General features: G+C 47.0%; 2 protein-coding genes across 2 annotated transcripts in view; one reads left to right on the top strand and one right to left on the bottom strand.

Moving 5' to 3' along the window:
• The window catches only part of LOC130290458 (zinc finger protein 554-like), a 68,177-nt gene extending 66,734 nt beyond the window's left edge, over window positions 1-1,443 (bottom strand). Inside the window, exon 1 of the mRNA XM_056538111.1 lies at window positions 1,317-1,443. The gene's annotated coding sequence lies outside the window, so the exon portion shown is untranslated. The remainder of the gene's footprint in view (window positions 1-1,316) is intronic.
• A 225-nt stretch (window positions 1,444-1,668) lies between these two features.
• LOC130290459 (oocyte zinc finger protein XlCOF19-like) lies at window positions 1,669-13,246 on the top strand. The gene is made up of 5 exons (XM_056538114.1): window positions 1,669-1,817; window positions 2,122-2,217; window positions 2,363-2,482; window positions 2,615-2,701; window positions 11,737-13,246. Exon 5 carries the CDS (start codon window positions 11,763-11,765, stop codon window positions 12,588-12,590), a length of 828 nt encoding a protein of 275 aa, XP_056394089.1. The 5' UTR covers window positions 1,669-1,817; window positions 2,122-2,217; window positions 2,363-2,482; window positions 2,615-2,701; window positions 11,737-11,762; the 3' UTR covers window positions 12,591-13,246.
• The last annotated feature ends 4,602 nt before the right edge of the window (window positions 13,247-17,848 follow it).

Below are 17,848 nucleotides of genomic sequence, written 5' to 3' on the forward strand. Positions count from 1 at the left end.
CGACTTATGCTCACAGCGGGAAACACGCTTCTAAATCCTCCTGTGTGTACCCTAAGGCTACGTATCCACTTGTTTGTTTGTTTTTTTAAACGCCACAAATGCTGCACTATGTTTTTTTTTTCTTTTTGGTGAAAAAATGCTGAGGCCAGATATTAGCTGCAGGTCAATAGGGGTTTATGAAATGCCAAACCCACTTGGCGTTTCTTCAATCCTGATGTTTTTCAGCACTTTAGGGCTCAGCGGGCAAATTTCCAAATCACAGCATTTTGAGACTAAAGCTTTTTTTTCATTTTTTAATAAAATCTTGGAGTTTCTCTCCTATAGAAGTCTATGGGAATGCATAAACCTCATTAAAAACTCAATGTGGGGTTTGCATTGGCATTTTAATTATGTTTTTTTTATATTACACAATTAAATAAAAAGGGTAGGCAGATGAATAATTGCTAAAGGAGAAAAAAAATAAGTTTCCACACAAAAGAAAAAATGGCAAAATTCCGATTCTGGCGTTCTCAGATATAATCGACATGTCTATTCTTTCTGCGGATTCCACTCGGAAATGCATTGCTGTCTATGACATTTTCGGACGAGTGTACATAACTAACTGTAGATTTTCCATGCAGACATTTGTATGGCAGATCTGCAGCAAAATAAATTACCAAACTCATATACACACAGTGAACATTTTTCTGACTGAAATTCACCTGTGATGATTCTCTGTCACTGACAGAAGATGTGACTGAAAGGAGAAACAATCCGCAGGTAGAAGTTACCTTATATACTCGAGTAAAAGGTATTATAGACATTGGGGAAGATTTATTAAAACCTGTCCAGAGGAGAAGTTGCTGAGTTGCCCATAGCAACCAATCAGATCACTTCTTTCATTTTAAACAAGGCCTCTGCAAAATGAAAGTAGCGATCTGATTGGTTTCTATGGGCAACTGGTCAACTTTTCCTCTGGATGGGTTTTGATAAATCTCCCCCTATAAGTGTAGGGTGGGAAATACATCATCCCCCCTGTCATCATCCCCCCGTCATCATCCAGACCCCCGTCATTAACACCCCCGTCATCATCACCCTGTCATCATCCCCCCCCCCCTTCATCATCACCGCCTGTCAATCCCTTCATCAGTGGTCTTCAACCTGCGGACCTCCAGATGTTGCAAAACTACAACTCAGAGCATGCCTGGACAGCCATCGGCTGTCCGGGCATGCTGGGAGTTATAGTTTTGCAACATCTGGAGGTCCGCAGGTTCAAGACCACTGCGGCCTTCGTCATCATCCAGACCCCCCCCCCCCCCCTTTAGTTTTCTACTCACCTTCCCTCTGTGGGAAGGAAGGGTGAGCTGGTTCGGGCCATCTATGCTGCAGGGACCGTCTGTTGGGGAGGGTTAGTCGTTCTGGGCTGTCCATCTTCACCGTGAGGCCCTTTTCTCCACTCCGGGCCGGCCCCGGACTAGTGACGTCGCACAGGGACGTTCATGCGCAGGGACGCTGCGCACGGACGTCCCTGTGCGTCGTTGTCAAGGCAACGTCACTAGTCCAGGGCCGGTCAGATGATGACGAAGGCCGCAGTGGTCTTCAACCTGCGGACCTCCAGATGTTTCAAAACTACAACTCCCAGCATGCCCGGACAGCCGATGGCTGTCCGGGCATGCTGGGAGTTGTAGTTTTGTAACATCTGGAGGTCCGCAGGTTGAAGACCACTGAGAAGGGATTGACTCGAGTATAAGCCGTGGGGGGCGTTTTCAGGAAGGAAAATGGTGCCGAAAAACTCGGCTTATACTCGAGTATATACGGTACTCACAAGATCGGTTCAGGTTGGTGATAATTTATCTATTTAGAAACCTGTCTGCAGAATGGGAGTTTATATTTTTATATTGCAGACTTGTCGTGGATTTCCCCATTGATATCAATGGGATGTAAAAATCTGCAGCAAATCTGTAGCATTTCTTCATCAGTTCCATAGCAAACCTGCACCAATATCTGCACAGATTTTCATGTCGATTTTTTCCGCAAGTCTATCTAGTGTCCATTTATCCTTAGTGTCCACATTTATGTTTATAACTTCATTTTGATTTTTTTTTTTATAGTAAATTCATAACTTCATATTACAATTAACAGATGGTCCTGAACACGATGACGCTCCGTCACTGACGGAGGATGTGACTGAAAGGAGAAACAATCAGCAGGTAGAAGGGACTCACAAGATCTCTTCAGGTTGGTGATAATTTATCTTTTTAGGAACCTAATAAATAAAGGATAGGTTCATCTTTGGTGCGCCCACTCTTATATTTTAGAAAGGTTTCTATACTGTATTTTAGCAGTTTGTCCTTGGTAATAGGTTTTATGCCATATGTTTTAGTTACTCTACCAGACATTTTTACGGACAAACCGGAGACATCACTAGACGGTGAAAAAGTACAGTGCGAAACCAATGAAAATGACATTTTGCAAGTGGAAGTTGATTCAGAGACCTATATAGGTAAGTTCCTCTAAAGGTCCACAAAGTCAGGGTAAAGAAAGGCAACTCTGGTTTTCCCAGGTCCACACTTTTTACTTACAACACCTTCGGCATGGTCTACAATTGTAAAATGGATGTGTATGTTTTATGTAGGTGAATATTACCATAGACATATATCTGAAGCAGAGGAACACTTGGCAAGAATTCGGGAGAAGGAAATCCATGGTGATACTTGGGCAGGTAAGCAAGTATCCTACAGGGGGCTTCTTGTTCATATTGCATGCCCTAAGCAAAAATAAATAGAGCTTTTTGGCATGTTATATGCCATCTCTAGAGGTAGCCAAACATGAGATAGCTGTCAGCTGAACACTTGTGTGACGAACAACTATCTCTCCAGATCATCTGTTATGATGGATACACATTTTCGCTTAGCTTAGATGAGCGCTCATATGTTCTGAATAGAGTAGCAGTAAGCCTCTGCCAAACTCTGCTAGTGACATCTTAGCTTCCTTGTCTTCATCTGTCGGAGAAGAGTCGAAAGGCCCCCCATACACATAAGATGGTTGGCCAGTCCAACTCACACATGTTCTGGTCCCCAGTGCAATCCTCTTCCTGTTTCTGGGGCTCGACATGTTATGTTGCAGCTCAGTGTATCCATATATACACATGATGGGGAAATTCAATTATTAGACAAGACAGTTAATAAAGAGTATCCCATAGGGCAATCACTCATGAATCAGCAGGTATTTCCTTTCTGCTTCTTTATTTTCTTAAAGGAAAACTGTCAGATATTTTCTCCTGCACTATCCTCAGTACTGGTGGATAGTGCGGGAGACGCTGATTAAAACAAGCCCTACCTTACCCGGATCCGCCCGGCCGTTCGCCCGCAATTGTAGTTTTATTCTATGTGTATATCTTGCTGTAACTGGCACGGGCGGGGCTTCTGCAGATTAACTGGCACTGACGTCAGTGCCACTTATGAATATTCATCCCCCCTCCCTTCAGTTAGGAGCGGCGAAGACAGGGAGAGCTGGAGGGAGGGGGGATGAATATTCATAAGCGGCGCTGATGTCAGTGCCAGTTAACCTGCAGAAGCCACGCCCTTGCCAGTTACAGCAAGATGTACACACAGAATAAAACTACAATTGCGGGCAAACGGCTGGGTGGATCTGGGTAAGGTAGGGCTCATTTTAATCAGCATCTTCCGCACTATTCACCAATACTGTGGATAGTGCGAGAGAAAATATCTGACAGTTTTCCTTTAAAGACGATATGTTCTTTACAAAAGAGTAAATACAGACATGGCATGCTGCAGTCTTTGCTTACGTCCGACTCTCCCAGCCATGGATGTGACATGTGGTGTGGAGGACATGTCTACAGTGTCCATTTTAAGACATCGTCAGTCATCAGACGTAACTCCGTCCTCCGTAGGGTGAAACGGCGTCCCACCTCCTCCCTCAGACCAATCGCCATCAGCCGCAACTCCGTCTTCCCTCAGGTGAAACAGCGTCCCGCCTCCTCCCTCGGACCAATCGCCGTCAGTCGTCAGCTGCAACTACGCACTCCGTCATGTGAAACGGCGTCCCGCCTCCTCCCTCACACCAATCACCGTTGTTACGCCGAGCGCTCCGGGTCCCCGCTCCTCCCCGGAGCGCTCGCTACACTCTCCCCACTGCAGCGCTCCGGTCAGATCCACTGACCCGGGGCGCTGCGATTCCGCTTCCAGCCGGGATGCGATTCGCGATGCGGGTAGCGCCCGCTCGCGATGCGCACCCCGGCTCCCGTACCTGACTCGCTCTCCCTCGGTCCTGTCCCGGCGCGCGCGGCCCCGCTCCCTAGGGCGCGCGCGCGCCGGGTCTTTGCGATTTAAAGGGCCACTGCGCCGCTGATTGGCGCAGTGATTCCAATTAGTGTGTTCACCTGTGCACTTCCCTATATCACCTCACTTCCCCTGCACTCCCTTGCCGGATCTTGTTGCCATCGTGCCAGTGAAAGCGTTTCCTTGTGTGTTCCTAGCCTGTGTTCCAGACCTCCTGCCGTTGCCCCTGACTACGATCCTTGCTGCCTGCCCCGACCTTCTGCTACGTCCGACCTTGCTTCTGTCTACTCCCTTGTACCGCGCCTATCTTCAGCAGCCAGAGAGGTGAGCCGTTGCTAGTGGATACGACCTGGTCACTACCGCCGCAGCAAGACCATCCCGCTTTGCGGCGGGCTCTGGTGAAAACCAGTAGTGACTTAGAACCGATCCACTAGCACGGTCCACGCCAATCCCTCTCTGGCACAGAGGATCCACTACCTGCCAGCCGGCATCGTGACAGTAGATCCGGCCATGGATCCCGCTGAAGTTCCTCTGCCAGTTGTCGCTGACCTTACCACGGTGGTCGCCCAGCAGTCACAACAGATAGCGCAACAAGGCCAACAGCTGTCTCAACTGACCGTTATGCTACAGCAGTTACTACCACAGCTTCAGCAGTCATCTCCTCCGCCAGCTCCTGCACCTCCTCCGCAGCGAGTGGCCGCTCCTGGTCTACGCCTATCCTTGCCGGATAAATTTGATGGGGACTCTAAGTTTTGCCGTGGCTTTCTTTCCCAATGTTCCCTGCATCTGGAGATGATGTCGGACCAGTTTCCCACTGAAAGGTCTAAGGTGGCTTTCGTAGTCAGCCTTCTGTCTGGAAAAGCCCTGTCTTGGGCCACACCGCTCTGGGACCGCAATGACCCCGTCACTGCCTCTGTACACTCCTTCTTCTCGGAAATCCGAAGTGTCTTTGAGGAACCTGCCCGAGCCTCTTCTGCTGAGACTGCCCTGTTGAACCTGGTCCAGGGTAATTCTTCCGTTGGCGAGTATGCCGTACACTTCCGTACTCTTGCTTCAGAATTATCCTGGAATAATGAGGCCCTCTGCGCGACCTTTAAAAAAGGCCTATCCAGCAACATTAAAGATGTTCTGGCCGCACGAGAAATTCCTGCTAATCTACATGAACTCATTCACCTAGCCACTCGCATTGACATGCGTTTTTCCGAAAGGCGTCAGGAGCTCCGCCAAGATATGGACTCTGTTCGCACGAGGCGTTTCTTCTCCTCGGCTCCTCTCTCCTCTGGTCCCCTGCAATCCGTTCCTGTGCCTCCCGCCGTGGAGGCTATGCAGGTCGACCGGTCTCGCCTGACACCTCAAGAGAGGACACGACGCCGCATGGAGAACCTCTGCCTGTACTGTGCTAGTACCGAACACTTCCTGAGGGATTGTCCTATCCGTCCTCCCCGCCTGGAAAGACGTACGCTGACTCCGCACAAAGGTGAGACAGTCCTTGATGTCTACTCTGCTTCTCCACGTCTTACTGTGCCTGTGCGGATGTCTGCCTCTGCCTTCTCCTTCTCTACTGTGGCCTTATTGGACTCTGGATCTGCAGGAAATTTTATTTTGGCCTCTCTCGTCAACAAGTTCAACATCCCAGTGACCAGTCTCGCCAGACCCCTTTACATCAATTGTGTAAACAATGAAAGATTGGACTGTACCATACGTTTCCGCACGGAGCCTCTTCTAATGAGCATCGGATCTCATCACGAGAGGATTGAACTTTTGGTCCTCCCCAATTGCACCTCGGAAATTCTCCTTGGACTTCCCTGGCTTCAACTTCATTCCCCAACCCTGGATTGGTCCACTGGGGAGATCAAGAGTTGGGGGCCCTCTTGTTCCAAGGACTGTCTAAAACCGGTTCCCAGTAACCCTTGCCGTGACTCTGTGGTTCCTCCAGTAACCGGTCTCCCTAAGGCCTATATGGACTTCGCGGATGTTTTCTGCAAAAAACAAGCTGAGACTCTACCTCCTCACAGGCCTTATGATTGTCCTATCGACCTCCTCCCGGGCACTACTCCACCCCGGGGCAGAATTTATCCTCTCTCTGCCCCAGAGACTCTTGCCATGTCTGAATACGTCCAGGAAAATTTAAAAAAGGGCTTTATCCGTAAATCCTCCTCTCCTGCCGGAGCCGGATTTTTCTTTGTGTCCAAAAAAGATGGCTCCCTACGTCCTTGCATTGACTACCGCGGTCTTAATAAAATCACGGTTAAGAACCGCTACCCCCTACCCCTCATCTCTGAACTCTTTGATCGCCTCCAAGGTGCCCACATCTTTACTAAACTGGACTTAAGAGGTGCCTATAACCTCATCCGCATCAGAGAGGGGGATGAGTGGAAAACGGCATTTAACACCAGAGATGGACACTTTGAGTATCTGGTCATGCCCTTTGGCCTGTGCAACGCCCCTGCTGTCTTCCAAGACTTTGTTAATGAAATTTTTCGTGATCTGTTATACTCCTGTGTTGTTGTATATCTGGACGATATCCTAATTTTTTCTGCCAATCTAGAAGAACACCGCCAGCATGTCCGTATGGTTCTTCAGAGACTTCGTGACAATCAACTCTATGCCAAAATTGAGAAATGTCTGTTTGAATGCCAATCTCTTCCTTTTCTAGGATACTTGGTCTCTGGCCAGGGACTACAAATGGATCCAGACAAACTCTCTGCCGTCTTAGATTGGCCACGCCCCTCCGGACTCCGTGCTATCCAACGCTTTTTGGGGTTCGCCAATTATTACAGGCAATTTATTCCACATTTTTCTACCGTTGTGGCTCCTATCGTGGCTTTAACCAAAAAAAATGCCGATCCCAAGTCTTGGCCTCCTCAAGCGGAAGACGCCTTTAAACGACTCAAGTCTGCCTTTTCTTCGGCTCCCGTGCTCTCCAGACCTGACTCTTCCAAACCCTTCCTATTGGAGGTTGATGCCTCCTCAGTGGGAGCTGGAGCTGTTCTTCTACAAAAAAATTCTTCCGGGCATGCTGTCACTTGTGGTTTTTTTTCTAGGACCTTCTCTCCGGCGGAGAGGAACTACTCCATCGGGGATCGAGAGCTTCTAGCCATCAAATTAGCACTTGAGGAATGGAGGCATCTGCTGGAGGGATCAAGATTTCCAGTTATTATTTACACCGACCACAAGAACCTCTCCTACCTCCAGTCTGCCCAACGGCTGAATCCTCGCCTGGTCTCTGTTCTTTGCCCGATTTAATTTTGAGATTCACTTTCGGCCTGCCGATAAGAACATTAGGGCCGATGCTCTCTCTCGTTCCTCGGATGCCTCAGAAGTTGAACTCTCTCCGCAACACATCATTCCACCTGACTGCCTGATCTCCACTTCTCCAGCCTCCATCAGGCAAACTCCTCCAGGAAAGACCTTTGTTTCTCCACGCCAACGCCTCGGAATCCTCAAATGGGGTCACTCCTCCCATCTCGCAGGTCATGTGGGCATCAAGAAATCTGTGCAACTCATCTCCCGCTTCTATTGGTGGCCGACTCTGGAGACGGATGTTGTGGACTTTGTGCGAGCCTGCACTATCTGTGCCCGGGATAAGACTCCTCGCCAGAAGCCCGCTGGTTTTCTTCATCCCCTGCCTGTCCCCGAACAGCCTTGGTCTTTGATTGGTATGGATTTTATTACTGATTTACCCCCTTCCCGTGGCAACACTGTTATTTGGGTGGTCGTTGATCGATTCTCCAAAATGGCACATTTCATCCCTCTTCCTGGTCTTCCTTCAGCGCCTCAGTTGGCTAAACAATTTTTTGTACACATTTTTCGTCTTCACGGGTTGCCTACGCAGATCGTCTCGGATAGAGGCGTCCAATTCGTGTCTAAATTCTGGAGGGCTCTCTGTAAACAACTCAAGATTAAATTAAAATTTTCTTCTGCATATCATCCCCAGTCCAATGGACAAGTAGAAAGAATTAACCAGGTCTTGGGTGATTATTTACGACATTTTGTTTCCTCCCGCCAGGATGACTGGGCAGATCTCCTTCCATGGGCCGAATTCTCGTATAACTTCAGAGTCTCTGAATCTTCCTCCAAATCCCCATTTTTCGTGGTGTACGGCCGTCACCCTCTTCCCCCCCTCCCTACCCCCTTGCCCTCTGGTCTGCCCGCTGTGGATGAAATTTCTCGTGACCTTTCCATCATATGGAGAGAGACCCAAAATTCTCTCTTACAGGCTTCATCACGCATGAAGAAGTTCGCGGATAAGAAAAGAAGAGCTCCTCCCATTTTTTCCCCTGGAGACAAGGTATGGCTCTCCGCTAAATATGTCCGCTTCCGTGTCCCTAGCTACAAGTTGGGACCACGCTATCTTGGTCCTTTTAAAATTTTGTGTCAGATTAATCCTGTCTCTTACAAACTTCTTCTTCCTCCTTCTCTTCGTATCCCTAATGCCTTTCACGTTTCTCTTCTTAAACCACTCATCCTCAACCGTTTTTCTCCCAAATCTGTTCCTCCCACTCCTGTTTCCGGCTCCTCGGACATCTTCTCCGTCAAAGAGATCTTAGCTTCTAAAAAGGTCAGAGGGAAAACCTTTTTTTTAGTGGATTGGGAGGGTTGTGGTCCAGAAGAGAGATCCTGGGAACCTGAGGACAACATCCTAGACAAAAGTCTGCTCCTCAGGTTCTCAGGCTCTAAGAAGAGGGGGAGACCCAAGGGGGGGGTACTGTTACGCCGAGCGCTCCGGGTCCCCGCTCCTCCCCGGAGCGCTCGCTACACTCTCCCCACTGCAGCGCTCCGGTCAGATCCACTGACCCGGGGCGCTGCGATTCCGCTTCCAGCCGGGATGCGATTCGCGATGCGGGTAGCGCCCGCTCGCGATGCGCACCCCGGCTCCCGTACCTGACTCGCTCTCCCTCGGTCCTGTCCCGGCGCGCGCGGCCCCGCTCCCTAGGGCGCGCGCGCGCCGGGTCTTTGCGATTTAAAGGGCCACTGCGCCGCTGATTGGCGCAGTGATTCCAATTAGTGTGTTCACCTGTGCACTTCCCTATATCACCTCACTTCCCCTGCACTCCCTTGCCGGATCTTGTTGCCATCGTGCCAGTGAAAGCGTTTCCTTGTGTGTTCCTAGCCTGTGTTCCAGACCTCCTGCCGTTGCCCCTGACTACGATCCTTGCTGCCTGCCCCGACCTTCTGCTACGTCCGACCTTGCTTCTGTCTACTCCCTTGTACCGCGCCTATCTTCAGCAGCCAGAGAGGTGAGCCGTTGCTAGTGGATATGACCTGGTCACTACCGCCGCAGCAAGACCATCCCGCTTTGCGGCGGGCTCTGGTGAAAACCAGTAGTGACTTAGAACCGATCCACTAGCACGGTCCACGCCAATCCCTCTCTGGCACAGAGGATCCACTACCTGCCAGCCGGCATCGTGACAACCGTCCTCCTTCAGCCACAACTCCATCCTCCCTCATCAGAAACTCCGTCGTCTAAAACGCCATCATGCCTCAGACGATTCTTCCTCAGACGCAACTTCCTCTGCATGTATAGCAGAGTCGGAAGTGTGAAACTTGCACGTGTACTACAGACACTACATGTGCTACAGAGTCTGTATAGCAGAGCCGACACTGAATAGCATGTACAGCAGAAGCCGTATAGCAGAGAGCCGACACTGACTCGGTTCTGCTACATGGCAGGAAAGCTTTTCGTCTGAGGGATGACAGAGTTTCGGATGAGAGACTGTAGGATGACATAGGAGGGAGGAGGGAGTTGCGGCTGACGCCTGACGGAGATATGCCTGAGGGAGGAGGTGGGACGCCATTTCACCTGGCGGAGGACGAAGTTACGTCTGACGACTGACGATGTCTTAAAATGGACACCGTACACGTCCATGGCTGGGACATTGAGCCCTTCTGCTCCACGGGAGGTTTCTGTCCTCCCTGAGCTTACCTTAGGACACCTGCGTTAGGATTTGTCAGGTGTATCACCCCAGCCAAACTCCCCACCTGCGACTGTTTCCGGTCCTAGTGTGGACTGATTCAGTCGGAGATGGCCACACTTGGAATTTGATGGAGATTTCATAGTGTCGTACACACCAAATATATTGCTGATGTATCGCTGATGAGGCAGACATCTCCCATTTCATGTACACAAGGGTGTCATCTTTTTCTGTGAGCAAAGAGAAAGTATGTATAATATTCAATGATTTTTATTGTTCCAATAGCTTGACACTGAGCTGAGATGTTAAACCTTCAAATCTAAGTCTATAACCTATTGGATCACTGACTAACTGAATAAGGTTCCTAAATGTATTCAGTTGTAGAGAAATTATTTTTCTCTCTATTTTTTTGGAGTTTGGGAAATTTCTCACCACATAAACATTTGTAGACATGTTACTTGTGGCCATATTCTGCTTGTGTGAAAGTGGAAAGTGATAGGTCCTCTCAAACCTTTATAATGCTTCTAATTAAGATTAGTGTCTGCAGAATAATCAGTGGACAATACTTTCTAAGGGGAGGGTCACAGGTGCCGTATTTTGCTGTGTATGTGCTGCTACATATTTTCCTACCCATTGAAGTCAGTGGGGTTTATTTACTAAGAGTGGAGTGTAGTTTTCTTTGTGGGTTTTTATTTCAGACAGGTATTTTCCCAAGGTATTTACTAAGTTTTCCCTACATTTTGCAGTTTTCCCTACATTTTTTTTTTTTTTTGCAACTGTTCTGATCTGTTGGGTTTTCCTCAGCTCAAATCCACCACATTTTCTGTGGAAACCTTAGTAAATATGTTGGGATTTTTCAAAACTGTCGAAGACACGCCCCTTTGTCGGGACCACGCCCATCCCCCAATGGCCACACCCCTTTTTGGGTGTTTCTTGTAAAATGGAGGGCTTTGTTTTTTTTTGTTTTTTTTTGGGCATGGAACATACAACATAATTTGGGCGCAAAACCCTAGAAAAGAGTGGGGATCACGTTAGTAAATAAATCCCATTATGTAGGAAAATGCACAGCAGAAAATATGCAGCAAAATACAGCATGTGTCACTCTACTCTAAGAGCTGTCACACCTCCTCCTATAGGCTTGCATTGAGGGGGCAGAGCGTGACATCACACGGGGGCGGACCCGTGACTTCACAATGCTCCAGCTCCGTGATCGCCAGTCATCAGACCCAGAGTGTACATGCTCTGGAGACTGATGGTAACAGGGTGCTGCGTACAAGATCACGGGGGTCCCCAGTGGCGGGACCCCCACCATCAGGCATCTTATCCCCTATCCTTTGGATAGGGGATAAGATGTCTTAGCGCAGGAGTACCCCTTTAAATTACTTGTGGTTCAGGCAGCATGAAAGTGATCACATGTTCTCTTTAATGTATGCATCCCAAATGCTAGCACATATCGCATATGCTAGCACATATCGCAAACATATAAAACAGGTAAAAATGACCCTCATGGTGGTTATTATCATGATCTCTTTGGTTTGCAGTACATCCAGTTCCATCTGACAGCCCCATGGACAGAACTCTTCAGGAAGAACCTTATAATATGACCTGTTCACTTAATGGGTCAGCCAATGATCATATGGGCATTTTTCATGGCTTTCAAGATTCACCTACCAAGTCTCCCTCTTATGAAGCAGAAGATGTCAGGTTCTCATTGGCTTCTGAAGAGTATGAACAGGGCTCTCTACTTCTCAATGAGAGCTACAACTGTATTAATCTTAATAAACCAATGGGTAAGAAACACCTGCAGGTGAGAAATGTTAGAAAGACATCCGAAAGACTTAGTAAGTTATCTACTCGAGTCACTGAACAAACAGAGGAGAAAAACCATCAATGTGATGACTGCGGGAAACACTTTGATTACAAATCCAACCTTATCAGACATCAAAGAAGTCACACCGGAGAAAAACCATACGGCTGTGAAGAATGTGGTAAGCGCTATGCCACCAAATCTCACCTGACCATCCACAAGAGAACGCACCTGAGCGGGAAGCCTCACCAATGTAATGAGTGCGGGAAACACTTTACATACAAGTCACAAATTGCAATGCACCAAAGGACACACACTGGGGAGAAGCCGCATACCTGCAACCTGTGCGGAAAGAACTTTGCCTACAAATCATATCTGATCATTCACCAGAGGATCCATTCGGGGGAGCGACCGCACGTTTGCCCGCAGTGCGGTAAATGCTTTACTGACAAGTCCAACCTTCGCAAGCACCAAAATACTCATGTAGAAAACAGGCCTTATGTCTGCAGAGAATGTGGCAAGCACTTTAACTCCAAGTATAGTTACACTACACATCAGAGGACACACCAGGGAACTAAATATAAATGATATGTCTAGTCACTGCACACCCTTGTACCCTGAACTCGCTGAAAATTAGTATTTCTGGGTCGAATGTTTATTAATTCACTACAAAAATGAGTGAAGTGAATTCAATTTTCTTTAGTTAAATATCAAACTGAATGCCATAAAGAGCATCATCCATTGTGTTTTCTGATGGGTTCCCTTTATTTCACCAATTTGACAGGTGGACTTGCCAACAGTGTAGGCTAGAAAGATGAATAGTTGTGTATTTACCATGTATTTTTCAGGACAACTCAAGTCTAGTCAAGCATGTGCTTTACTGGGCAAAAGCTCAATAAACCAAGTTGTGTCAAGCAGGAAGCTAGAAGGACCTTTAGGAGAGGTCCACTCTCATAGAAAAGAACCACTACCATTGGAATTCAAATAGGTGCATTTTTCTCATGAATAGCCTGTCCTGTACTTAGCGTGTACTGTCTATTCAGATGGTGCTTCACGTATGTAACAGATAGCAGATATATATCCAGCAAAGAAGAGAATAACAGAGCACTCACCACTTCAAATACTGTAGACAGGCACTTCTTTAATTTCTTTCAGTACATGTAGACAAGGCAACAAGAACGGGGAAGGTGGACCAGATCTAGTGCGGGGGGTTTCAGGTGATCACATGGGGTGACGGTCCGTATCGGGCTGTTGCGCTTCTTCGGGCCCCTTGAAGGGGCCCGAAGAAGCGCAACAGCGCGATACGGACTGTCACCCCGTGTGATCACCTGAAACCCCCCGCACTAGATCTGGTCCACCTTCCCCGTTCTTGTTGCCTTGTCTACATGTACTGAAAGAAATTGAAGAACTACCTGTCTACAGTATTTGAAGTGGTGAGTGCTCCGTTATTCTCTTCTTTGTTGGACCTTTAGGAGATATGCTGCACACAATAGTACCTCTGATAAGCCCTTGTATGATATATCTGGTAAAGATTTTTTAAAAAGTTGCACGTTCATCCAGCATTGTTTTCCTGTATCCCTATTTAGTCTCTAAAAAAGGTTTAAGGACCTTTCCAAGTTCATGTATTATGATCGTTCCTGTTTCAGGGAAGGTCTTTAACCTCGGTCAGAAGCGGCTTATTCAGTGAACTGAGAGGAGACATTATGTCTGAGGATTCGTTTGTTCTATAAATACTTAGACTTTTTTTTTCAGTTTTTGAGAATACACTTTTGGGAAAAAAAAACACCAAAGAAAAGTGTTTCTCATAGGGACCAATGAGTGGTTTACAGATGTTTATTACCAATATGATAGGTTAGAAAGCAGAAGATGTATGCCTAGTGCCTGGGTATTGATTCCGGATTTGTATTTGTGCTTTAATGTGTAGTACTGACTGGGAGTGCTGTGCGTCTGTAACAATGGTAGGTGCCTCACCAGCCTTTGAGACATCGTCTTGTCCCCAAACTCCTGTAAGCTATAAGCAATGAAAACATTTGGGGTTAAATTTTTTTCTTTTTTCTGGTCTGTTGGATAATTGTTGGAAAATTGGTAAAATTTCCTTGTGGAAATTACCAGCTTGATGGTCAAGTTGTACCAGACAATTGGGCATGGTGGGGCCATCTTAGGTAAGATGTTGGCTAATTATGCATATTTATGTTCAGGCGAGAAAAAAAAAAGCTATACTTACCTTCCTTGCTCCGCTGCTGCTGACATTCTTATAGAGCCCCTGTTCCTGTGCACAGAACTTCCAGGGTTGACGCGTTGAATTGTCTGCTCAGCAAATCAGTGGCTGCACTGGTGTCGGGCAAATCCATGTACCTTCACCGACCATGCTGCACAGTGGGACCAGGACGTCAGAACGGTGGCAGCAGGGAATGAGGAAGGAAAGTATTTTTTTGTTTTGTTTTTTACCTCCTGCCTGAGCACCTCCCTGAAATATCCCTTTAAATATATGGCTATGCAGGTGATTTCAAGCTCTAGAACAGAAATTTAGATCTTTGAGCACTTACAGCCTGCTCAATACATATAAGGGATACATATATCTCTCAGTACCAAGGAAAAAAAAAAGGACAATGATTTTATGACACCTTACCCTTGGTTGCCTTGAGGAGTATTCTTGCAAGCTATTAGCACAACAGTGTTCATTCTAAATGCAGTTTATTTGTTATCTAAAGGTAGGATACTTGTTACAATAACAACCTTGATTCCATACTTGTAATTGGTCATTTTAAATATACGTTCAATGATAAGAAGAGCACAGATAGTGGCACTACTACTTTTGGCACCGAAGAGATTCCTCCACCCTTGTCAATAGCACACTAGGGGAGATATAGGTCCTGGGTCCACTGTTCCAGCGGTGCTGGGAACCAGAAATATATTCAAGTAACTAAGATATTCAAGTACAAAGAACAAATGGTATCCGGCACTCACCACAAGGCTTATGCCCGAAGACTCTGCTTCACATCCTCCACCAGACCCGGCTCCAGACTTCCTGCAGGGCGCTCAGCCCGGAGTCTTCGGGCATAAGCCCGGCGTTGAGTACGGGATACTGTTTGTTCTTGGTCACTTTAAATATGTTTGCCATTATTGAAACTTTGTTGAATAAACCCTTTTGTTACTACCTTTCTTGTATTTCTTGGGTAAGTTTTTTTCTTCTTCAAAATTTTTAAGGTTGTATTCACATCACGCTTTCGTTTCCTTCACAAGTATCCATTGGAATCCCAATGAAAACAGGATGGTGACATATACTGTGGCAGAGAGAAGCCGGTACCATTCATTTCTGTGTCCTGAACCTTGTGACTCAGTTTGGACATTTTTCCATTGGTATACACTATTTTAATGGGACTCAAGAACACTATCTGCAGCACTATTGAGTCATGTTAAATTAACATATACGGTCCAAGTGGTGTCACTAGCTGACTCATTTTGGTCCATTGAAATGGATGTCACCTGCTGCTCTCCACCACAGTATACCTCAACATCCTGTTCTTGGTGGGATGGGACGAATATCTATGATGGAAAGGAAAAACGTGGTGCTAACCTTTGCCTAACCTGGCCCTGTACATATGTTATTTATACATTTCATGCCTTATGGGACACCCAGCACCCTGCCAGTCAGCTGCCAGAGCTGCGGTGCCCTAGCACAACCACTAACACAGATATTCAGATATTATGCTTCTGTTCACTGTGTGTTGCCGGGACTTGGAAACAGGCGAATAGTGTATCGCTACCCTCCCCATCAGATGTTGATGTCTAAAGGATAAGTAATTAGTACAAACATTTCTGAAAAATCTCTTTAAGGGTAGGGTAACATGAAAGCGCATTCACAGCAGATGCGCTGCCGGCAGTCACAGAGCTATTGCAGAGCGAGCTCCCTGCAGCTGCGGTAGGTCTGTGTGTGTCTGCTTGTAACTGGAAATTTCCTGCCGGCAGTCACCGGCTGACACACAGAGCTACGGGAGCAGAATCAAATACGCGCTGGATGTGCTCCAGTGTGACCTTACCCTTAAAGGGGTATTCCGGCCATAGATATCTAATCCCTGATCCAAAGGGGGACCCCCGTGATCTCCGTGCAGCCCCCTGTGTTTCCGGGACTGGAGATGTGATGTCATGCCACGCCCCATCCATTCATATCTATGGGAGGGCGCATGACGGCCATCACACCCCCTCCCATAGACATGAATGGAGGAAGCGTGGCATTGGCGTGACGTCACGTCTCCAGTCCCGGAAACACAAAGATGTCTATGGACGGAATACCCCTTTAAAATATATGTCTCCAGATTTGCCTTGTTCATTGATGCATCCCTTACTCACTGTATCTCTGCAATTGTTTGCAGACAGCGGAGCCCCGGCAGAATATGATGGCACAAGGACTGCTTGGAAATGGGATGTCTCATAGAGGACAATGCACTTCCAAGCGGAATCCATAAAAACATTGAACAGGTTCAATGCTTTTGTGGATGCCGAGATGTTGCTGCTGAGGAAATTCTGTTGTGTGAACAGAGCAGCAGAATCCTATTGAAATCAATGGGACTCAGCTGCTGCGGAATGTCTGTGTGGAATATTCATGTTGAATTCCGCACAAACATTCTGCCGTGTGAACATGACCTAAGATGGCAGACCTAGGAGCCTTCACTAGGCCCCCGGCTTATGATCGTATGGACGGGAGGTAATTTGAATAACAAAGTGTGCCACCACTAAAGCTATTCACATATGGGCTCCAACCTCTGGATCTTTGGCTATTGTTAAAGGGGTACTCCGGTGGAAAACATTTTTTTTTAACATGAACTGGTGCCAGAAAGTTATATAGATTTGTTAATTACTTCTATTTAAAAATCTTAATCCTTCCAGTACTTATCAGCTGCTGTATACTACAGAGGAAGTTCTTTTCTTTTTGAATTTCTCTTCTGCCTGACCACAGTGCTCTCTGCTGACACCTCTGTCCATGTCAGGAACTGAAGAAATTAAGCGGATCCCTCCAGGAAACAAACCAGGATAGAGGCAGCGCACAGGACTTCAAAGGTAAAATGGTTTATTTACCCGGCATGCAACGCGTTTCGCTGGATAACCAGCTTCATCAGGCATGCCTGATGAAGCTGGTTATCCAGCGAAACGCGTTGCATGCCGGGTAAATAAACCATTTTACCTTTGAAGTCCTGTGCGCTGCCTCTATCCTGGTTTGTTTCCTGGAGGGATCCGCTTAATTTCTTCGCCTGTGTGTCCAGGAGCAGCTGCCGCTCTTCGCCCGTTGCAGGGTCACTTCACGCCTTCACCATAGTTGTACTTGGTCGCAGTACAACTATACTTGGTGAGCAAGTTTTCTTGTCTATTATCTTTTCTTTTACATTACGCTATCACACTAGGAGCGCTCTCCTTGTCTGTCTATTGCATGTCAGGAACTGTCTGAGCAGGATAGGTTTGATATGGGGATTTGCTCCTACTCTGGACAGTTCCTAAAATGGACAGAGGTGTCAGCAGAGAGCACTGTGGTCAGGCAGAAAGGAAATTCAAACAGAAAAGAACTTCCTCTGTAGCATACAGCAGCTGATAAGTACTGGAAGGATTAAGATTTTTTTAATAGAAGTAATTTACAAATCTATTTAACTTTCTGGCACCGGTTGATTGTAAAAATATTGTTTTCCACCGGAGTACCCCTTTAATCTGCAACTGTCAGCAGAGCCGAACTCTTGAGGAATGTTGGAAATTGTTTCTTAACAGCTGGAGAACCATAGTTTTTGGCTATCTGGGCATGATGGGAATTGTAGTTTGGCAACAGCAGGAGACACCGTGATTGATAAACATTGCAGCTA

Source organism: Hyla sarda, chromosome 9 (assembly GCF_029499605.1).
Source record: "Hyla sarda isolate aHylSar1 chromosome 9, aHylSar1.hap1, whole genome shotgun sequence".
Taxonomy (NCBI): domain Eukaryota; kingdom Metazoa; phylum Chordata; class Amphibia; order Anura; family Hylidae; genus Hyla; species Hyla sarda.

Coding starts and splice junctions, on each gene's coding strand:
- LOC130290459 (XM_056538114.1), top strand. CDS start 11,763: ATGGACAGAACTCTTCAGGAAGAACCTTATAATATGACCTGTTCACTT.